The sequence below is a fragment of the Acipenser ruthenus genome, chromosome 18, assembly GCF_902713425.1.
Source record: "Acipenser ruthenus chromosome 18, fAciRut3.2 maternal haplotype, whole genome shotgun sequence".
Lineage (NCBI taxonomy): Eukaryota > Metazoa > Chordata > Actinopteri > Acipenseriformes > Acipenseridae > Acipenser > Acipenser ruthenus.
In genome coordinates, this window is record NC_081206.1 from 2,790,697 (window position 1) to 2,807,214 (window position 16,518).

Genomic DNA, 16,518 nt, shown 5'->3' on the forward strand with positions numbered 1-16,518 from the left:
GGGCTCAGCAAACAGACAACAAAGGCACCAGGTGAGGTGAGGTAAGGAGCTGCACACTGCAGGGGAGGCACTCCCATAGGGAAGCTTACATCACCCCGATCCCTATATACCCAATCTTCAATGCATTCTGTTATTGTCCTATTATTAATATACGAGCACTGCAAGAATAGCTGGGACACCAAAACTGCCACATTTCATCTTAGAGATGACTGCTGTATTATTATTATTATTATTATTATTATTATTATTATTATTATTATTATTATTATTATTATTATTATGCCTTGGATGTTAATAAATGGGAATAATAGCTACACCATTGCGTTCCCTTGGTCCTCAGCAAACAGAACATGAGACGACTCTCTGGCTGACCGCAGTGTGATAAGCCTGAGTCACAGAAGCAGGTCATTGTTTTGCAGAAAGGTAAATGTCACAGTCATTTAATAAGCAACCTGGAGTCTAATACAATGCACCTGTACACACAGAGGCAGGTCTGCCCCTTCTTCAACATGACACTACATGCCTCACGCAAACAGCAGCGCTCTCATTTCCCTTGCACTTTTATTTATCTTTCTTTCTTTCTCTTTTAAACAAATTACTTTTAGAAAAAGAACAATAAGAGACTCTGCAAAGCAAACTAGGTTTACAGGTTGATGGGCTTAGTCTATCAATCAATCCATCCATCAATCAATCAGTTTACCAGTTACCAGATCGAGGCTCAGCATTGCTCGGTGTAGTATACAATGCTGGGATGGTTAAAGTGTTTGGCCCAGGATCAGTAGATTTGCAGCAAGCCTGAATTAATTCCATTATGTATTCCATGTTTCCCAGTCCATTGCGTGCCTGAGACTGTATCTTGTTTGAACTGCATGCACAAGAGGTCAACTTGCACCAACTGAAAGGGGAGAATGTCAGTGGGCTGACAACTGGCCAGGTGGATTCCTTCATCACAATAATAAAACCTGGAGCAGTGTTGATGGCACAACAGAGATCTCATTCTGAATGAATTCAGAGTTATTATTTACAATACAAGCATGGCTAAGGGCAGGGCTGGTGTTTATGGACTAAGATAGTAAATGCAGGACAGGCATAGAGTAGTCTATATACAACATGGAAACAAAAAACAACTGAGCAGATAGCACACACACCGAAAACAAAAACAAAGCGCGTAGAAAAACACAAGTAAAGACTGCTGGAGTTGGTTGTCATGGCCTAGCTTGTTGCCATGGAGATGCATGTCTTTGCTGTCCAGGAAAGGGCATGATGGTTCTGCTTGACCTTAGCTAGCTCTTCCGGGCCTGTTCTGGATCAGTGATTTTCTTTCTTTCTTCAGGCTGTGTCAACCTCACGGCTGAAAGACGACCACCTTGTCGTTCAACTGAAGAGCAAGCTGTGTGTTCTAGAGGGCAGTGTGGGTCTTACGCTGATGTCAGTCGCTTGGAGGAGATCCATGACACATTGCAATATGCTGTGTATGTGTTTGCTTGCCATGTTCCCCATCCACGCTGACTCCCCTGTGCTTACCCGTCAGCTCCGCTCAGCACTGCCATTTCCAATCCAAACCTGGACTGGGCCAGAACTGGCTAAGCCTCCAGCCAGCAGGCAGGGGAGGGAGTCTCCACCCCACGCCAGTGTTTACACATCACACAGCGGCAACTCCAGCACTAAAACAGCACACTGAGATAGGCTTCAGGGTTAATGTTCTTAAAGGACTATACAGGGCAAGTCATGCAGTCAGGAAAGCGCAAGTTGTCAATCTTGGCTTGGGATCCTACTTGAAGGGTGGTTTCGGCTCTGGTGTTCACACAGCTTGTGGAGGGACTGTGACAGATTTACCCCTCGCTAGAAAGAAAAGAAACAGTGAGCAGATGTATCACCCAGGGGCTAATTAACATCCCTGCAGGCTGCTAGTTAGTGGTTCAGTTAACGCAGGTCGATGCATGTGTGTTTTGCTTACAAATACATCTATTTTTTTTGACAGTCTGGGTGACGCCAAATCCACTTTGCATAAGGTGGGTGCCTCATATCCGAAGGGGAAGTTCAAGCCCAGAAGCCCTTTCTCTTTTTTTTATGCAAAGCACCTCTTGGCAGCGGCCCAGCCCGTGCCGTGCCTTCAAACCAGCTTGTATCTAATCGTAAACAACTGTAAAGCAGAAAATGATTCATGTTGCACCTGGAATTCATACACTGCTGATCAGTCAGCATGCAGTATGTTGCCTTGAGGGAATTCAAATATAACATATAGATCTGCAGGGAGAGGCATGCTCTGTCACTCCAGCAGTTGCCCTCACCAGTAGAATGTGCAGCTACAGGACACAAGTGAGTCATTCACCAAACTGCTTCTTTTAACAGCCTGGAGAAGTGAGTTTTGATGTTGTTTTCTATTAATAAACAGGCTGCGTTTGTGAACCGCATTGCTGCTGCGTGAGATCTCATTACTTCAAGGCTCTGGCTGGTGTTGAAGAAGAAGCTGAAGTCAAAGAAGCAACACACTAGAAAATACCACTGCACTACACACACATACACTGTCATGCACCTTTCACTGCTACACCACAGAGGTGTGGTTGTCACATGAGGGAATGAAGGAGGAGATAACAGAGAGGGGTGGGGTTGGGGAGATGTGTGAATGCATAGACTAGATAAGGGAATCTGGCACTGACTCTACCCCAAGGACCGCCCCCCCCCCCCCCCCCCCCCACAGAGACATGGGGGCGTAGGGACCAGGGGAGTGAGACGCAGCTTGTTTTTCTGTTGCGATCAAGGGAGGGTTGGGGGTAGCTGAAGTGTTTTTAATTGCAGAGGGCTGGTGCGAAGGAGGGAAGCTGTTTATCACAACTCAGCATGCCTTTCTCAAAATTAGTTGCTTCAATCTGCCCTAAAAATACACACTGTATTTAACTATGGGCTCTGTTCTCTAGCATCTTTTTAGAATTCCTTAATGGTAGACTGCTGTGATGTGGTTCTGATAAGTATTTCCATTGTTCCATGGGTTTGTGTTCCTCTCCAGAGAGACACTGACAATACAAGCCTGTAGAAACAGTACTGGGCAGCATTAAGGTATCAGTCAGAGCCCTTATAAAATAGGAGCTGCGTTCTGCTTTATGACCAGGAGGGCCCAATCTCTCAGCGCTGGCTGATGGTGGCTTGAGGACACGTGCTGCAGAGACAGCGAGGGAGGGGCTGAGGCAGGGTGAGAGAGGGGGGCAGAGACAGAGAGAGGAGCTCGGAAAGGGGGGACATCTGAGGAGCAGCTCCAGGGAACAGTATTAACGCCCTGATTCCCACTGCTGCTGCCTGCTACCTCACCTTGGAATCCACTCCCTGCTTCTGTCACATTCAATCATCTACCAGCCTCCCTCTGCAGCTTTAACAGTGCATTAGAGTCATCGTTCAGACTACTGCATCCCGCTAAAATTACATGAAGAACATCAAGTTAAACACCACAATGAGCATGCAGTAAATTGTACAAACAGAAAATAGAAAATTGGCTAGCTATTCAACTGCACAGCAACAATTGAATTAAAAGAATATTGTTCAGACCAGTAGAGGAGATTACAGTGCGCAATCTGACTGCAGCAGTTATTTTTTTGGAAGGGAAGCTGACAGCATGTTACATGATTATAATTTAGAATTCGTCCGGACGCTTTCAGAAGACTAATGATTAAGGAGCATATTGCTGACTCAGCAGAAAGCACCTCCCAGCCCAAGAAGACCTTGCATATCAACGGGGGCTGCTGGCTGAGCTCTGCTCCAGACATCCCTGCCGCTCGGCACTCATTAAAGAGACAGCCAGCAACCAGCGAAGCAGCCAGCTTCGCCAACGCACAACAGACACATTTCCTCACCCCAGCATGGGGACAGAGCCTCTCTCTGTGAGATGCAATGATCACAAATGGCAGTCACGTACAGTATTAATATTTACTGGTACACCCCATGGAGATAGACACAGATAATTAGTCATAAAGGAGTAACTAATGATTTGAAATGCATGCATGTGTGTTACTAGGTTGGCTTCAATGCAGTCGCACTTATATGGGGAAATAACATTAGGTAGTCTGTAGAGACAGACCCGTTTATAAAACTAATCTAACTATATCTGAATACATCGTTATTATTATTATTATTACATTTCTTAGCAGACGCCCTTATCCAGGGCGACTTACAAAAAGAACCATGATTCCTGATTCCCCCGACTCCAGCAGCAGAGTTGAGGGTTTTAATTGGTCCAGCCGTCCCCAATGTTTTGGATACTTTGCAAAGACATCACTCCTTTGTTCAAAGGGTTGTGTAATTGGTGAATAGAATCAGTGACTCACATTGCACTGGCAATGTGAGTCTATCTCTCAGGGGCTGAACCCCAGCACATAGGGTATATTTGCAAGAACTCCTGGAACATGGGAGGATAGGTGAGCCAGCTGGGCATCAAGGCAGAGCCGTCGGGAGGAGTCGGGAAACCAACGCATGTCAATATTTAGTCCCCACCAGGCTCACCATCCCCCCCACCTCCAGTGTCTGCAGCTCCATCGGTCACCCATCTCCTAATCAGGACCACCATGTGCCCAGGACAGTGCACGATAACAACCTGCTTCCTACACCCAGGCACGCAGCTTAAAAACACCAAGCAATCTGAACTCAGCTGCCTAAAGAAGCCTCACATGGCTTTCATATAATATTTACGATTATTGGTGAAGCAAAAATCATAATGTTTTAATGCTGCAGGACAGTAAGTTCTCCAAGTGTTTTTTTTTTTTTACAATGTATATGAAACGTCTTTTCCCCCTTAATATATTCCAGTTATAGTCCATTAAAATGTTTAAAGACACATTAATGTAAGATGTTTGGGTGCTTTGATCAGATTAGAGGCACTCTAAGCTCTTAGTTTGTACATTAAGGCCTCCAGGCAGGAATATATTAGCATATATCTTTGCCAATTTTCATCCATAAACAGAGAAATTAAGTCAAAGAAAAGAGCACAACAGACAGTGCTAGGAATCCTCCCAAGGCTAACATCGGCTCTCATTTGTGTTAGACTTGAGAAGTGGGTTGGTAGGAAGACTTCAGGACAGAGACAGCATGTTATTAATGACACAGCTAACACATGGGAGCACTGGAGTGTATTCAGAAAGGGCTCGGGTTAGGAGAGTTGTGCTGGCAGGGCTTGCAGTGGCTGTTCTCTCCCACTCTGGAGTTCTCTGCCCTGTCTCATCAGGAGTGCGCTGTACATGGAGCAGGCTATACAAGTGGAATTGATATGGTATGGTGAGGGCTAGCAGGCTGGGATGTAATCTGCACAAGCATGCTGTGAAAGCACTGTGCAGTCACAGCCAGGGGGTACAGAGGGGAGAAGCGATGATTCAAGTGCTATAGGGGCTGTAGTCAGATCCGAGCAGCAAGCATACCAAAGCAGGCATCCCCTCAGCACACGCTCTATGGATGCACAGGGCATCTCGTTTTCTTCAGTTGGATGTACCTGTCAGTTCTGTTGTTTTGTAAGCAGGGTAACCAAGCTGCCTATACCTCGCTATTACAGTTCAAACAAGATGATGCATCTGAACATGCTTTACTATGTAACTAAACAAAGCCTCAGGTACGTCCAGGTAACGTGCAGGAACTAAAGGATATTCTCCAGGCAAAAGCAGGACTGAAGTACGATGCAGCTTCCATTGATTGCATTACCAAGCACTTTTAACAGAGGGCCAACCCGACAGACAACGTGCGCACTGCGAAGTTCCTCCAGTCCCTTAGAGCTGGGCTTCCCAACCCTGGTCCTGGGGACCCCCTGGGTGTTCTAGTTTTCATTCCACTGAGCTCTCAGTTACTTACCTAAACCCTTCACTGAACTCATCATTTGCTTAATTAGATCTTTTTAACAGTTCTCAGTTCCTAAAAAGTTTCAGAGTTCAAATTACTTATAAAATGTTATAGCTAACTTGAAATCTGCAACTGTTTAAGAGCTGAGAACTATTAAAAAGGTCTAATTAAGTAAATTATTAGTTCAATTAAGGGTTCAGTTAATTAACTGAGAGCTCAGACGGAATGAAAACCAGAAGACAGACGCGGTCTCCAGGACCAGGGTTGGGAAGCCCTGTCCTAGAGGCTGCAACACCCAAAGAAAACTTCAGTGCCTACAGGTGAAAGAGTGCTACTGCTGTAATATATAGAAGAGAAGTCACACTGAAACATTACTGCAAAAACACACAACAGCTTCGGACATTTCATATTTACAATTTATTTTTTTTAATTATTTATTTATTTATTTATTTTTAAACAATTTGCCCGTTTTGATGGCTCCAACGTTTATAAATAACAGTAATCAAATCTTCGTGTCAGCTAACAGCTGCTTCTTTGTAAACTCCTTCCCCCTGGTGTGTGTGAAATTATTGTCTTTATTCAAGTTTAGAAAGAAGTTTGATCATCAAAAAAAAATAAAAAAAATAATAGTTTGTAACTTTTTCAGCTATTTTCTTTTCTTAAATATCTTGACATGAATACTGTAGATGTATCTTAAAGCTGCAGCTATAAAAAAAAAAAAAAAGAAGTTAAAATAAAACAAGTGTACTTTGGACGTATGAAAAATTAGTTTGTATTTAAAAAAAAAAAAAAAAAGAAAGAAAAAAGCATCATTTAAGAATTTTAGAACAGTTCTAATAATCCATACTTCCAGAGACTACTTCAGAAATATTTATTTTCACCAACCCCACCCCCCCATTCCCCCCTTAATTGCATATTGAAATCATCTTGTGAATCTACTTATCATAATTTAATCTGTGTGTGGAGAGAAAGAAAGAAAGAAAGAAAGAAAGAAAGAAAGAAAGAAAGAAAGAGAATCCTATCTACATTTTGTTTTTTAAATTGGCTTGTGGTGTTGACAGCTCCAGTGACGAGCTCTAACACATTCAGAATCAACAACAGCCAGCGGTCTTCAAAGTACTCCTGCTGCTTGGTTTGAATTTCCTCTTTCTGTAGAACAGAGGGTGCCAATTTCAAGCCTGTGTGTTCTGTAGTACCTCAGACTTCCTCCAAACGCAGCGAAGGTAAAATGGTAGCGGACGATTAACAGGTGATACAATTGATCAAGATCTTCGTATTTCTTTCTAGTCCCGTCCCATCCCATCCCCACCTTTCCAAACGGAATCTGACCTCTTTTTCCACTGTCAGAGCACCGCATCCCCAGCTAATCCTTGGTCATGCCGATTACAGTTTGTTGGTTTCAACAACAATCTTCTTCTTGCAAACAAGGGGAGGGAAGTGGAATGGAAGCCCTTGATGCAATCCTGTATCCTTCCGCTCGCCAGCAGTCCTCTTTATTATAGTGCAATAAGTTCCCTCCCCTGGTGTGATTGTGCCGCCCTTGTCCCCCCCACTGACTCACCCCCAAGCCCAATCTACTGCAGGCGGTCGGGCTGGACCTGCTGGGAGGGGTACTGCACGAAGGCAGCGGCGGGGGTGTGGGCGGCTGTGGAGAGGGGCTGCTGCATGGCACTAGCTGCTGCGGCGGCGACGGTGGGGGGGTAGCTGTATCCCAGGAACCCCGGCGAGGCTGCGTAGGGGTACTGCTCGAAGGCGGCCGAGGCGTACTGGGCGCAGATGGCATTGTAGTCGGCGTAGGGGGAGCTGACGGAGGACAGCTGGCTGGGGATCATCAGGCTGGGCTGGACGAAGGCTTGCGGGTACATGTACTGTTGAGCCAGCCTGGGGAGGAACAACAGGACACACAAGAAGTTACACAGGGGGAGCAGAAGCTGCACTAACCTGGGGACTGGAGGGCTCTCCGACGGACGGCTCATTGAGCTCCACGATACAGCCCGCTTGATTTAGAGGTGAAGTCTGGGCAATCGGCAGCACGCTGGAGGATCAGGCGGTTAGTGAACGGTTACGTGCCACACTGCAGAAACAATTGCGAAAGCAGGCCTGTGTGTTGCACTGCAGACAGAGAGAGTTGCAACATCGTGCAAGGTACTGTTCTTAGCAGTGCGGTCACAGAACTGATATGTGAACAGCTACAGGATTAGCACTTCCAAAGAGGTGTTGCTGGCTAGACTGCAGTGTACGGCCTTCTAATCTAGAACACAGTTATTTTTATCTTTAGCCTTGGAGCAAAGAGCTGGCATTGTGGCCTCCCCTGCCTGTCTCCAGTGAAGGCTATAGGGAATGGCAATCAGTAAAGCCAGAAAACAGAAGAATTAAATGTGCTGTTCTTTCCTTTTGTGCAGAGATCAAACAATACCAGTAACAAAGCAACACACACACAGCAGAATATCAAAAAAGCAAATAATGCATGAACAAAATTATACAGGGCCAAATGCAACTTGTTAGCTTTCAAAGCACAGAATAAATGGGAGGGGGGCGGGCAACGAGGTGGGGGTGTTAGACAAGCAATTGTAAACAATGACTCGTTTCAACTCTGCACTGCCCAACGGTGCGTACCGGTTTCACTAGGGGTTAATGACAAAAAACAGGCTGCTGCTGTCTGCAATATAATCTAAAAAAACAGCTTCAAAAGCTCCCAGTACTTGTGTTTGAGTTCAATTATAAAACTGAATTTCAGTTTATATATATAAGGAATTGAGCAGTTCAAACTGTTTCGTCTGAAGATACATTTGAGAGAGTGACTCAAGCATCACGACGAGAAAACTGACAATGTGGATGACCAGATCTAGCCTGTTTCTTGCACCTCATTGCAAGAGTAAGAAAGTTAACGTGACTATTTGAGGGACATACATGTGCCTTGTACCTTGTAGGGTTACATGGGAAGCCTCTGAACTTGTTACAAAATAAACAGGTGTTGTGATGCTTCAGTGAGCAGAGCAGACTTGAAACAGACTTTTCAGAAAGCCAATATGCCTGGATGTTTCTGTCTGGAACACAGTGTAGAACAGGGGTGTGCTGATAGTGGTACTCTTAATGAAGTATTTCAATCTGCATATATTAAATAAATCCATTCATTAATGTGTCGATTTCCAACAAGAAAAGCCATCCTTCCCTCACCTTTACAAATCGACTACCAATTAAAGGCAATTAACAGCTTTGAAAGCAGATTGGACGCGAATTTTCCTCTCCTCTGGGACACTGACTTTTTCACTGTTATTCCAAAGCTGTAAATTACTGTCAGTTCGGTACAGTAGTGAAAATGTCAGCGCTTCAATCGAGAGGAAAATTAGTTTCCAATCTGACTTATTTCAGATCTGCCGATAAATACTTCTAAAAGGCAATTATGAGTACGGGTATCGGCACACTTCTAGGGTAGAAGTCACAGCAGACAAACTGGTAAGTGAGGGTGCTCGTCACACAGTGTGCAGCGCGCCCACTCCCCACTCACACACAAAACAAGTGATTATCACACTTTAAACCCAGAATCATCGAGGTCACCACAAGCCATGCTATAAAAAGACCGTTTCCTAGAGATTAAAATCAAACACATTTGAAGAAACACAAAATACACACACACATAAAAACACAAGGCACACTCCACAGCACTCTTGTCGAACCCAGTGCCGGAGCCCAGGGAGCAGGGGCTGTGTTCCTCAGTCTGAGACTCTGGCGTTACCTTAACCATCGTCCTTCCCTGCAGACCTGTCCTCGCTGCCCCAAAGCACCAGAAAGAAGGATGTTAGGAGACAGAACTCTTGTGGGTCCACCAGCATATTACTGTGCTAAAGGGCTTGATAGGGATCGGGTCCTGGTTGCTGTGTTCAGAATCGTCACAATGAAAGATACTGACACAGTAAAATCTCCACTATCAGTTACTTTTGCATCCAAAGAGGTATTTTCTTTGCAGTTCACATAATGTGAGATATTTGGGGAAAGATTTGTTTTGTCTACACCCTAATTTAAATATGCAATATGGCTTTATAAGATTAAACTGTATCTATAGTAAATATTTGACTTCATTTTTTTAGAGAGAACTCAACTCAACTCCAGGGTGTTATCTAGAGAGTGAGTCTGTGCATTATTTTGAGTTTGTGTGGTTTCACACAGAGGTTCTTGTCATATCTGGGTTGCAACAACAAGAGATATTTAGTAAAGATATAACACTGACATGGAGCAGCAGCAGCATCCAGAGTTCAGCACACTGCTAAATCTTCCCTCCCCCTCCAGTTCAGAGGGAAGGGGCTGGAACGGTTCGCTCCTGTGATTACCCATAAACACTGGGAAGCTCTCTGCTCAGGACTGTTTCTGTTTAAAACCATAACAGGAGTCTTTGTTGCTCAACAGCACGCATCCTGCCCACCTCCCTCAACCAGAGCTAAGCAGGCCCTCCTCGGACATGAGCATTTACAGGAAGGACAGGATGGGACCGTACTCCGCAGCCCTGAAACAGAGTCCTGGAATAGCCTGGGGGTGATTCAAATCGGGAAAGAAGGAGAACGTTTTGCTTCTCTTAACCCATCCCTATGAATTTTAATATCCTTTTCAACAGTATAACAATTCGTAGTCAGATGGTAACACAGTGAAACTTAACTAACACTGAAAGCACTAAAAACAACTACAGTTCACACACCAGGGACTGTACTGAAACTAGTTGGCTGGCTAGTTGTTAAATATAGGAGTGGGGGTCTGGGCTTGCAGGTGGAACTCTGTGTGCAAGCCTGCGAGTATTAACTCCTCGCTCAGTCAACTGCTGTACAGTCGTTACACAATTTAATATCCTGGACCGCTGTGAAACTGTAATGTTGCAAAGCCCCTTCCTTTATCACTGAAATTGGGCAGCTCAGAACTTCCTGCAAACCCAACAGAGCTGCCAGACACTGCCTTCCCCCACCCCAGAATGGAGACAACCAGGGCACCAGTCTGTACCATTAAGGAAGAGGAGTTATCTGTGCTCCTCGCGCGAGACACTTTCAATATCCAGCACATTCCGATCACTAACTCATTATGATTTCAAAGCAGGACCCATGCACACTGAACAGAGACCCCCAAACTCTGCCCTTCCTGCATCTCCAGACCATTCAACCCACAAGGTCATCTACTATTGACGGAAGAGAGAAGAAGCCTTATCTCACAATCTGCAGGTGTTTACCTGTATGTTTTTATTGATGCTGCAGCAGATTTTACTACAAGTGCACGCAACACAGCTGCGGAGCTTGAGATAACTCCACAGCATGACATATTGAGAGAGAGAGAGTCACTGACAGGGCTGATACGACACCCAGCATGCTGCAGCCAGTCTAGCAGAGAGAGTCACGGGCAGGGGTAACAATTCATCACAGCACAGCCATGCCGCACATAAAGAGAGAAGCGGGAGAATCATTCATGCATGTTGCCACAACACTCGATATAATCCACCCAGAACTTTAAACACTGAAATCTGGATAAAACTAAACAAACGTGTTCACGTTACAGAAAGGATTTCAACAAACCCACCCCCTCACCCCCCACTCTATTTCTGCATCGCCCATTTTAATCACTGGTCTACCAGAACTAGACTAACAAGTGTCTTGGGCTTTCCCAGCTCTGCTCTGAACCGCTCCCACTCTCTCAGATTACTTTTAATAACCCTAACCCCGCCTCCTCCACTTCAACAGCAGCGCAGAACGATCGGATCAAAGGACATCGAAGCAGCTCAGATCCCAGCTAAGCTACTCTCTGATTTACAAAAGGCAGGTCTAGGTAGCCAGACCACTACGGGTTCAATGGGTAGAATTAAATAATGAAGCAGTTACACAGAACCTGGTCAGGTGTTTAACAGGTTAATGAAGGGCATGGTTGGTACAACAAAGCGGTCTTGGAGAGGCGAAGGTTCCCTACTCCCACAGCCCTAAAATAAAAACACACAGGTTCCCGAGGAAGGGATCCCTGGGATCCCACCAGAATGAGTTTCAGTAGAGCCCCCAACACTTCTCTAATGTTCTATGAAGAAATAAAAACTCAATTGTAGGGCATGCATCTACACAAAGTGTTTGACAGACATGTCCATTTGAAGCCTGTCACTCTTCTTTTAAAAGGCTGACACGCAGTGGAAGGGATGGGCGGCCCTGCTCTTTGCATGTTGCCAGGCTGCTCCATTATCCTGCAGTGAGAGCGAAGTCCGTTTCCTGTTCAACAGATCTGGCAGGGGGACTCCGGCGTGGTGAATCAGATAAAGCGAGGCTGCTGGGGATGCAGTTGGCAGCTTGATTAACATGAGCAGACAGCGTGGGGCTGCTGGTTGGTCCAGGGTATTGGGAATTGGATATGAAGGTTTTTCTATACTTGGTTCTGCTGAACAAATGCTTTTACTGGAGCGTAGATGAAGCCCTACTGTGCCCTGGGCGTCACTGTTTCCATTGTGACCGAGGGCTTTCCTGAGTAACTACCTGTTGCTGTGGTTGTTATGTTCAGAAAAAAAAAAAACGTTTCCAGCCGCAGCCACCCCCTCACTTACCCATACTGCCGCTGGATTAGGGCTGGGTGAATCTGCTGAACACCAAGAGTAAAACCTGAGTGGGGAGAAGATAGAAAAAAAAAAACACATTACTGCAGAGTAGAGGGCTGGGGAATAACTACCCTTGGGGGAGGCGCAGTCAGCCTGTCTGCGATGTTCAGCTGCTCTCGGTATGCCAGGAACAGGCCTGTGTGATGTCAGGTCCTGTCCTCTGTACAGGCAGATCATTGAGAGCCTTGTGTCACAGTGTGTTTAATATACACTACATGACTGATTTAGTAACAGGCACTGCCCGGGGGTCTCACCTGTCTGCATGCTGCGGGGTTTGGCTCCCAGGTAAGCCAGGTTCACGTTGGCCTTCCTGCCATCGATGATGGGATTGGGGTCTTTGCAGGCCATCTCTGCAGCGCTCCGCTCCGCCATGGTCACCTACGAGCAGGACACAAGAGAAACGATTGCTCCTCCCCTTCCAACACATTGCATGCATTCAGGAACCAGTTCTACACCACTGGCAGGAAACAAATCTGCTACAGAAAAGCTGGAAACCCCCTGCTTCCCATGCTTGTGTAGAAAACTGCAGTCTAACCTTTCACAAAAAAAACAAGATTGAGAAAACGGATATATCTGAACGTCTGATAAATCAACTCACTGATGTAGGAGTAGTGCCTTTCAAATCCAGCAGGGAAGGAAACAAGACTGCTATTGCCTTCCACGTTTAACTGTGTGCTTTCCCTCTGTTTGATTCGCCTTACTAAGCTTTTCACTTGTGCTTCAGCACCTCATTTATCATGCTTTACAATCAGATTTGAAAATTAGCTCATGCATTGTAGTAAATGCCTGTTTTTGGTTGCCCGTGTGACTTTTAAACTCAAAACCAGTTGCTGGCAAACCCTGAACATCCGAAAACGTAAAGTCTACAAGCTTGAAATTGTGATAGTGCAGGGGTGGGCTCAAAAACATCTTGAATGAGTTTTAAGCCGAGCAGTAGAATATTTCAGCATAGCCCAGCTAACGGGCCAGGTTGGCTAAGCTTTGACTGCAATGCAAAGGCTGTTGACATCATCAAAAGCAGTAATGCATCAACTTGGTCACAAGGGGGTTTTGGTTAGTGAGTGTCCTCTATCGTCACACAGTGAGTCAGTGTCAGTCACTAGCCTATACCGCTTCATTCATGCAAGATTATATTTGAATGTAAAAAAAAATTATCTGTAACTGAATTAATGTTGTATAGCAACCAAAACATCCATGCAGGACCAGTAGGAGTGGCATGCTGTTCAGCTGGTTTCAACCAGTCCGATAACAGAAAGGGTTCTCAGCTCCTCCAGCAAGCACAAGCCTCTATTCTGTACCACATGCATGTCCATCAAGGGCAAACCGCTGCTAGATCCTGGAGACTGGAGAAACAGCTAAATAAATACTTAATCAGAAATTGGGGTAAAACAAAGGATTTCTATTTTTTTTTACTCCCACAGTAATGTAGCAAAATGAAAAACAGAACTTGAAAAGTGCTTGAGACCTTGAATTTAATCAAGTTTCAGTTCTGTAAAAAAAGTTAACAGGTGTTAAAACCAAAGAGTTGCCCAAAATTTGCCCCAAAATCAGGTTGACAGAGATTCCAGCTGATCCCCATGTTGGAGTTGCCGTCGTCTGTGCACCCACCCCTTCCCTTTCACAGCAGCACAACAATTCAAAGCTACAACACAGTAGCTAGCTTCCCCTTCCTTTGAAGGAGTGTCTTCATTGGCACTAAAAACACACACATACTATTCCTACAGTGCTGTGTACAGTACACTGAAGAAGAGCAGTATGCATGGTCTTGTACAGTTCATCAGAGCCCTCCAGTCACAGGCAGCAAACAGAAGGGAGTCTTTCTTTAATACTGCTTGTGTGCAGCGGACAACACGTCACTGAGTTCCAGTGTTTACATTCCACAGCCAAACACACTGGACACCAACAGACAAAAGCAAAAGTCCTTCATTACAGCTTCTGGTCACCTGCTGCACCAGCCAATAATGTCAATACTATAATACAGACCAGACCTGTTTGTAGTGACCAGTTTGATAAATCCACAAGACCGCCTGCCCATACAGACCCCTTCTGGTGGGCCCTTGTGCGTAGTTAACAGTGCCTGCGCTAGTGATAGGGATTTAGTTTCATCTTGGTTTTAAAAGTATGCTCCTAATCTCGAAATATAGTGACACTGAGCTAAAACCGCGGGGGGGGGGGGGGGGTCCGTTAAACCAGCAAGAACTCCTAGTCCTGCAAAGGAAGGAAACTGAATCATTTCTTCACTCTACATCGACTTGTACTGTATTCTTTAATTTTTTTTTTTTTTTTTTTTTTTTACAAAAAAGGCTTGCCCTCCAGTCGGGTTTAACTTTGGCGTGGAGTTACAGAGTGACATTACTTTGCTATTCTGTATACCCCGACTACCTTACCGGGGTCTGTGTTGACTGGGTCCGGGGACTGAGCTCTCCTTTCGCTAAATGCGGTGTTATAAAACCAGGTCGACTAACTAACTCCATCGAGAACTGAACAAAGCAAGCCGCTTCAGAGAAACAAATGGCTAGTAGGACGGGTATTCATTTGGGCATGGTTTTATCAGTACGCTGGTCACATTGTGACACTGCTCTCCTAAGAAAGTCCTCTCGACTAGTTTTCAATGGTAAGTGTAGCCTGCAAACTAAACTGGTGTCGCACTTTTTAAAAAGAGCGTACAGTTCTTACAGTACTAAGAGGAGTCCTAACAGTTAGCAACACAAAGAAAGCTAGAGGCGTATTGTTTGTATTGCGTGGAGTGAGCCGAACACGTATAGCTCGGCTACAAATCAGACTGAGCCGCTCTTTATATATATATATATATATATATATATATATATATATATATATATATATATAAAACTTTAACTATAGTGTGTGTACTTATTTTTCTTAACTTGCATGCCAAGTACGCTACTTCCAGAATATTACAAAGACCAAATATGATCAAGCAATATTAATTTATGTAGAATAATAATAATAATAATAATAATAATAATAATAAATTAATAAAAACAATCTTAAATGGTGAGATCTATATGGGTGGGTGAACTGGTGCCCCAAAAGCCTGTTCACCTTTTAACAACTGGTATAGTTTAATAGTAGAACATATACAAACAAATAAGACTTATACTTACAAAGCCATAGCCTCTAGACTTGGAGGTCTGTCTGTCTGTAATGACGACCGCTTCTTCGATGTCTCCAAAAACCTGGAAGTATTTTCTCAGGGAAGAGTCCGTGGTATGGTACGGCAACCCACCAACAAATATCTTTGTGAAAGTAGTGTCCTTTTGAACCGTATGCATAGCTTCTGGAGAGCAAATCAAGGATCGATGCAAAATCATTAAATAATAATAATAATAATAATAATAATAATAATAATAATAATAATAATAATAACACCGATGCGTACAATACAATAGTAGAAAGTTTACGTTTTTAAATAGTTTTCTTAAAAATATATATATCTATTTTGTTTAAAAAAAAAACAAAAAAACGATTTAAGATTGACGAGGTAGATAATGTCTCTCTCTCTCTCTCTCTCTCTCTCTCTCTCTCTTTCTTTTCCCCCCAATTTGTCAATAATGTGATTGTTTATTCCATTCGGATATTTTTTTGGGGGTAAAGCTTACACTTCTAATACTGTTATTTTTTTCCTTTTCTTTTTTTTGATCGATATTCTTTGCATGTGGCTGATCTGCCGTTTGCTCAAGCTGACGGAAAGGCTTTTATACAAGGTCCGCGTCAACCACGCCCCCTCTGTTTGGAATCCAATGGTCGAGTCGTAAAACCGGCATAGGACACGCCTCCCCTCGTAGCCCGGCACTGACGTCATCTATACCCCACCCCCATCGCCTCGTCTTGCACCTGCTTTTGTCTTTAGAATCAAATCTTTTTTTTTTTTTTAATAACTAAACGTTTACTTTGTAGGGTAATACAAAGAGAATGTATGTAGCTTGTGCGTATGTGTTTATTTTATTGCTGGTGCCTAACCCGGGTTTATTTCAATACAATTAAATGCATTTCTTCTCAACGAATTCATTTAACAGCTTAAACATTGGAATGTAAAGAAATTATATTTATCTTGAGCAAACAAGAAGCCCACCTCAGAAACT

The 16,518-nt window shown here is 44.2% G+C and overlaps 1 protein-coding gene and 1 long non-coding RNA gene across 3 annotated transcripts in view; both read right to left on the minus strand.

The window, feature by feature from the left end:
* Positions 1-1,345, minus strand: part of LOC131698575 (uncharacterized) — a 15,850-nt gene extending 14,505 nt beyond the window's left edge. The window contains exon 1 of the long non-coding RNA XR_009307637.1: positions 708-1,345. This is a non-coding gene — a long non-coding RNA (uncharacterized LOC131698575). The remainder of the gene's footprint in view (positions 1-707) is intronic.
* Positions 1,346-6,209: 4,864 nt separating this feature from the next.
* On the minus strand, positions 6,210-16,127 carry LOC117423413 (RNA-binding protein 38-like). 2 transcript variants are annotated; one of them, XM_058990812.1, is made up of 5 exons: positions 15,541-16,127; positions 12,670-12,793; positions 12,365-12,419; positions 9,548-9,582; positions 7,578-7,692 (listed from the first exon to the last, which is right to left on the minus strand). In XM_058990812.1, the coding sequence occupies exons 1-4, from the start codon at positions 15,745-15,747 to the stop codon at positions 9,549-9,551; spliced, it is 420 nt and encodes a 139-aa protein (XP_058846795.1). In that variant the 5' UTR covers positions 15,748-16,127; the 3' UTR covers positions 7,578-7,692; position 9,548. The 2 variants fall into 2 exon arrangements, with proteins under 2 accessions (XP_033895040.3, XP_058846795.1); XM_034039149.3 differs by lacking the exon at positions 9,548-9,582 and having other exon boundaries at positions 6,210-7,692.
* Positions 16,128-16,518: the final 391 nt, after the last annotated feature.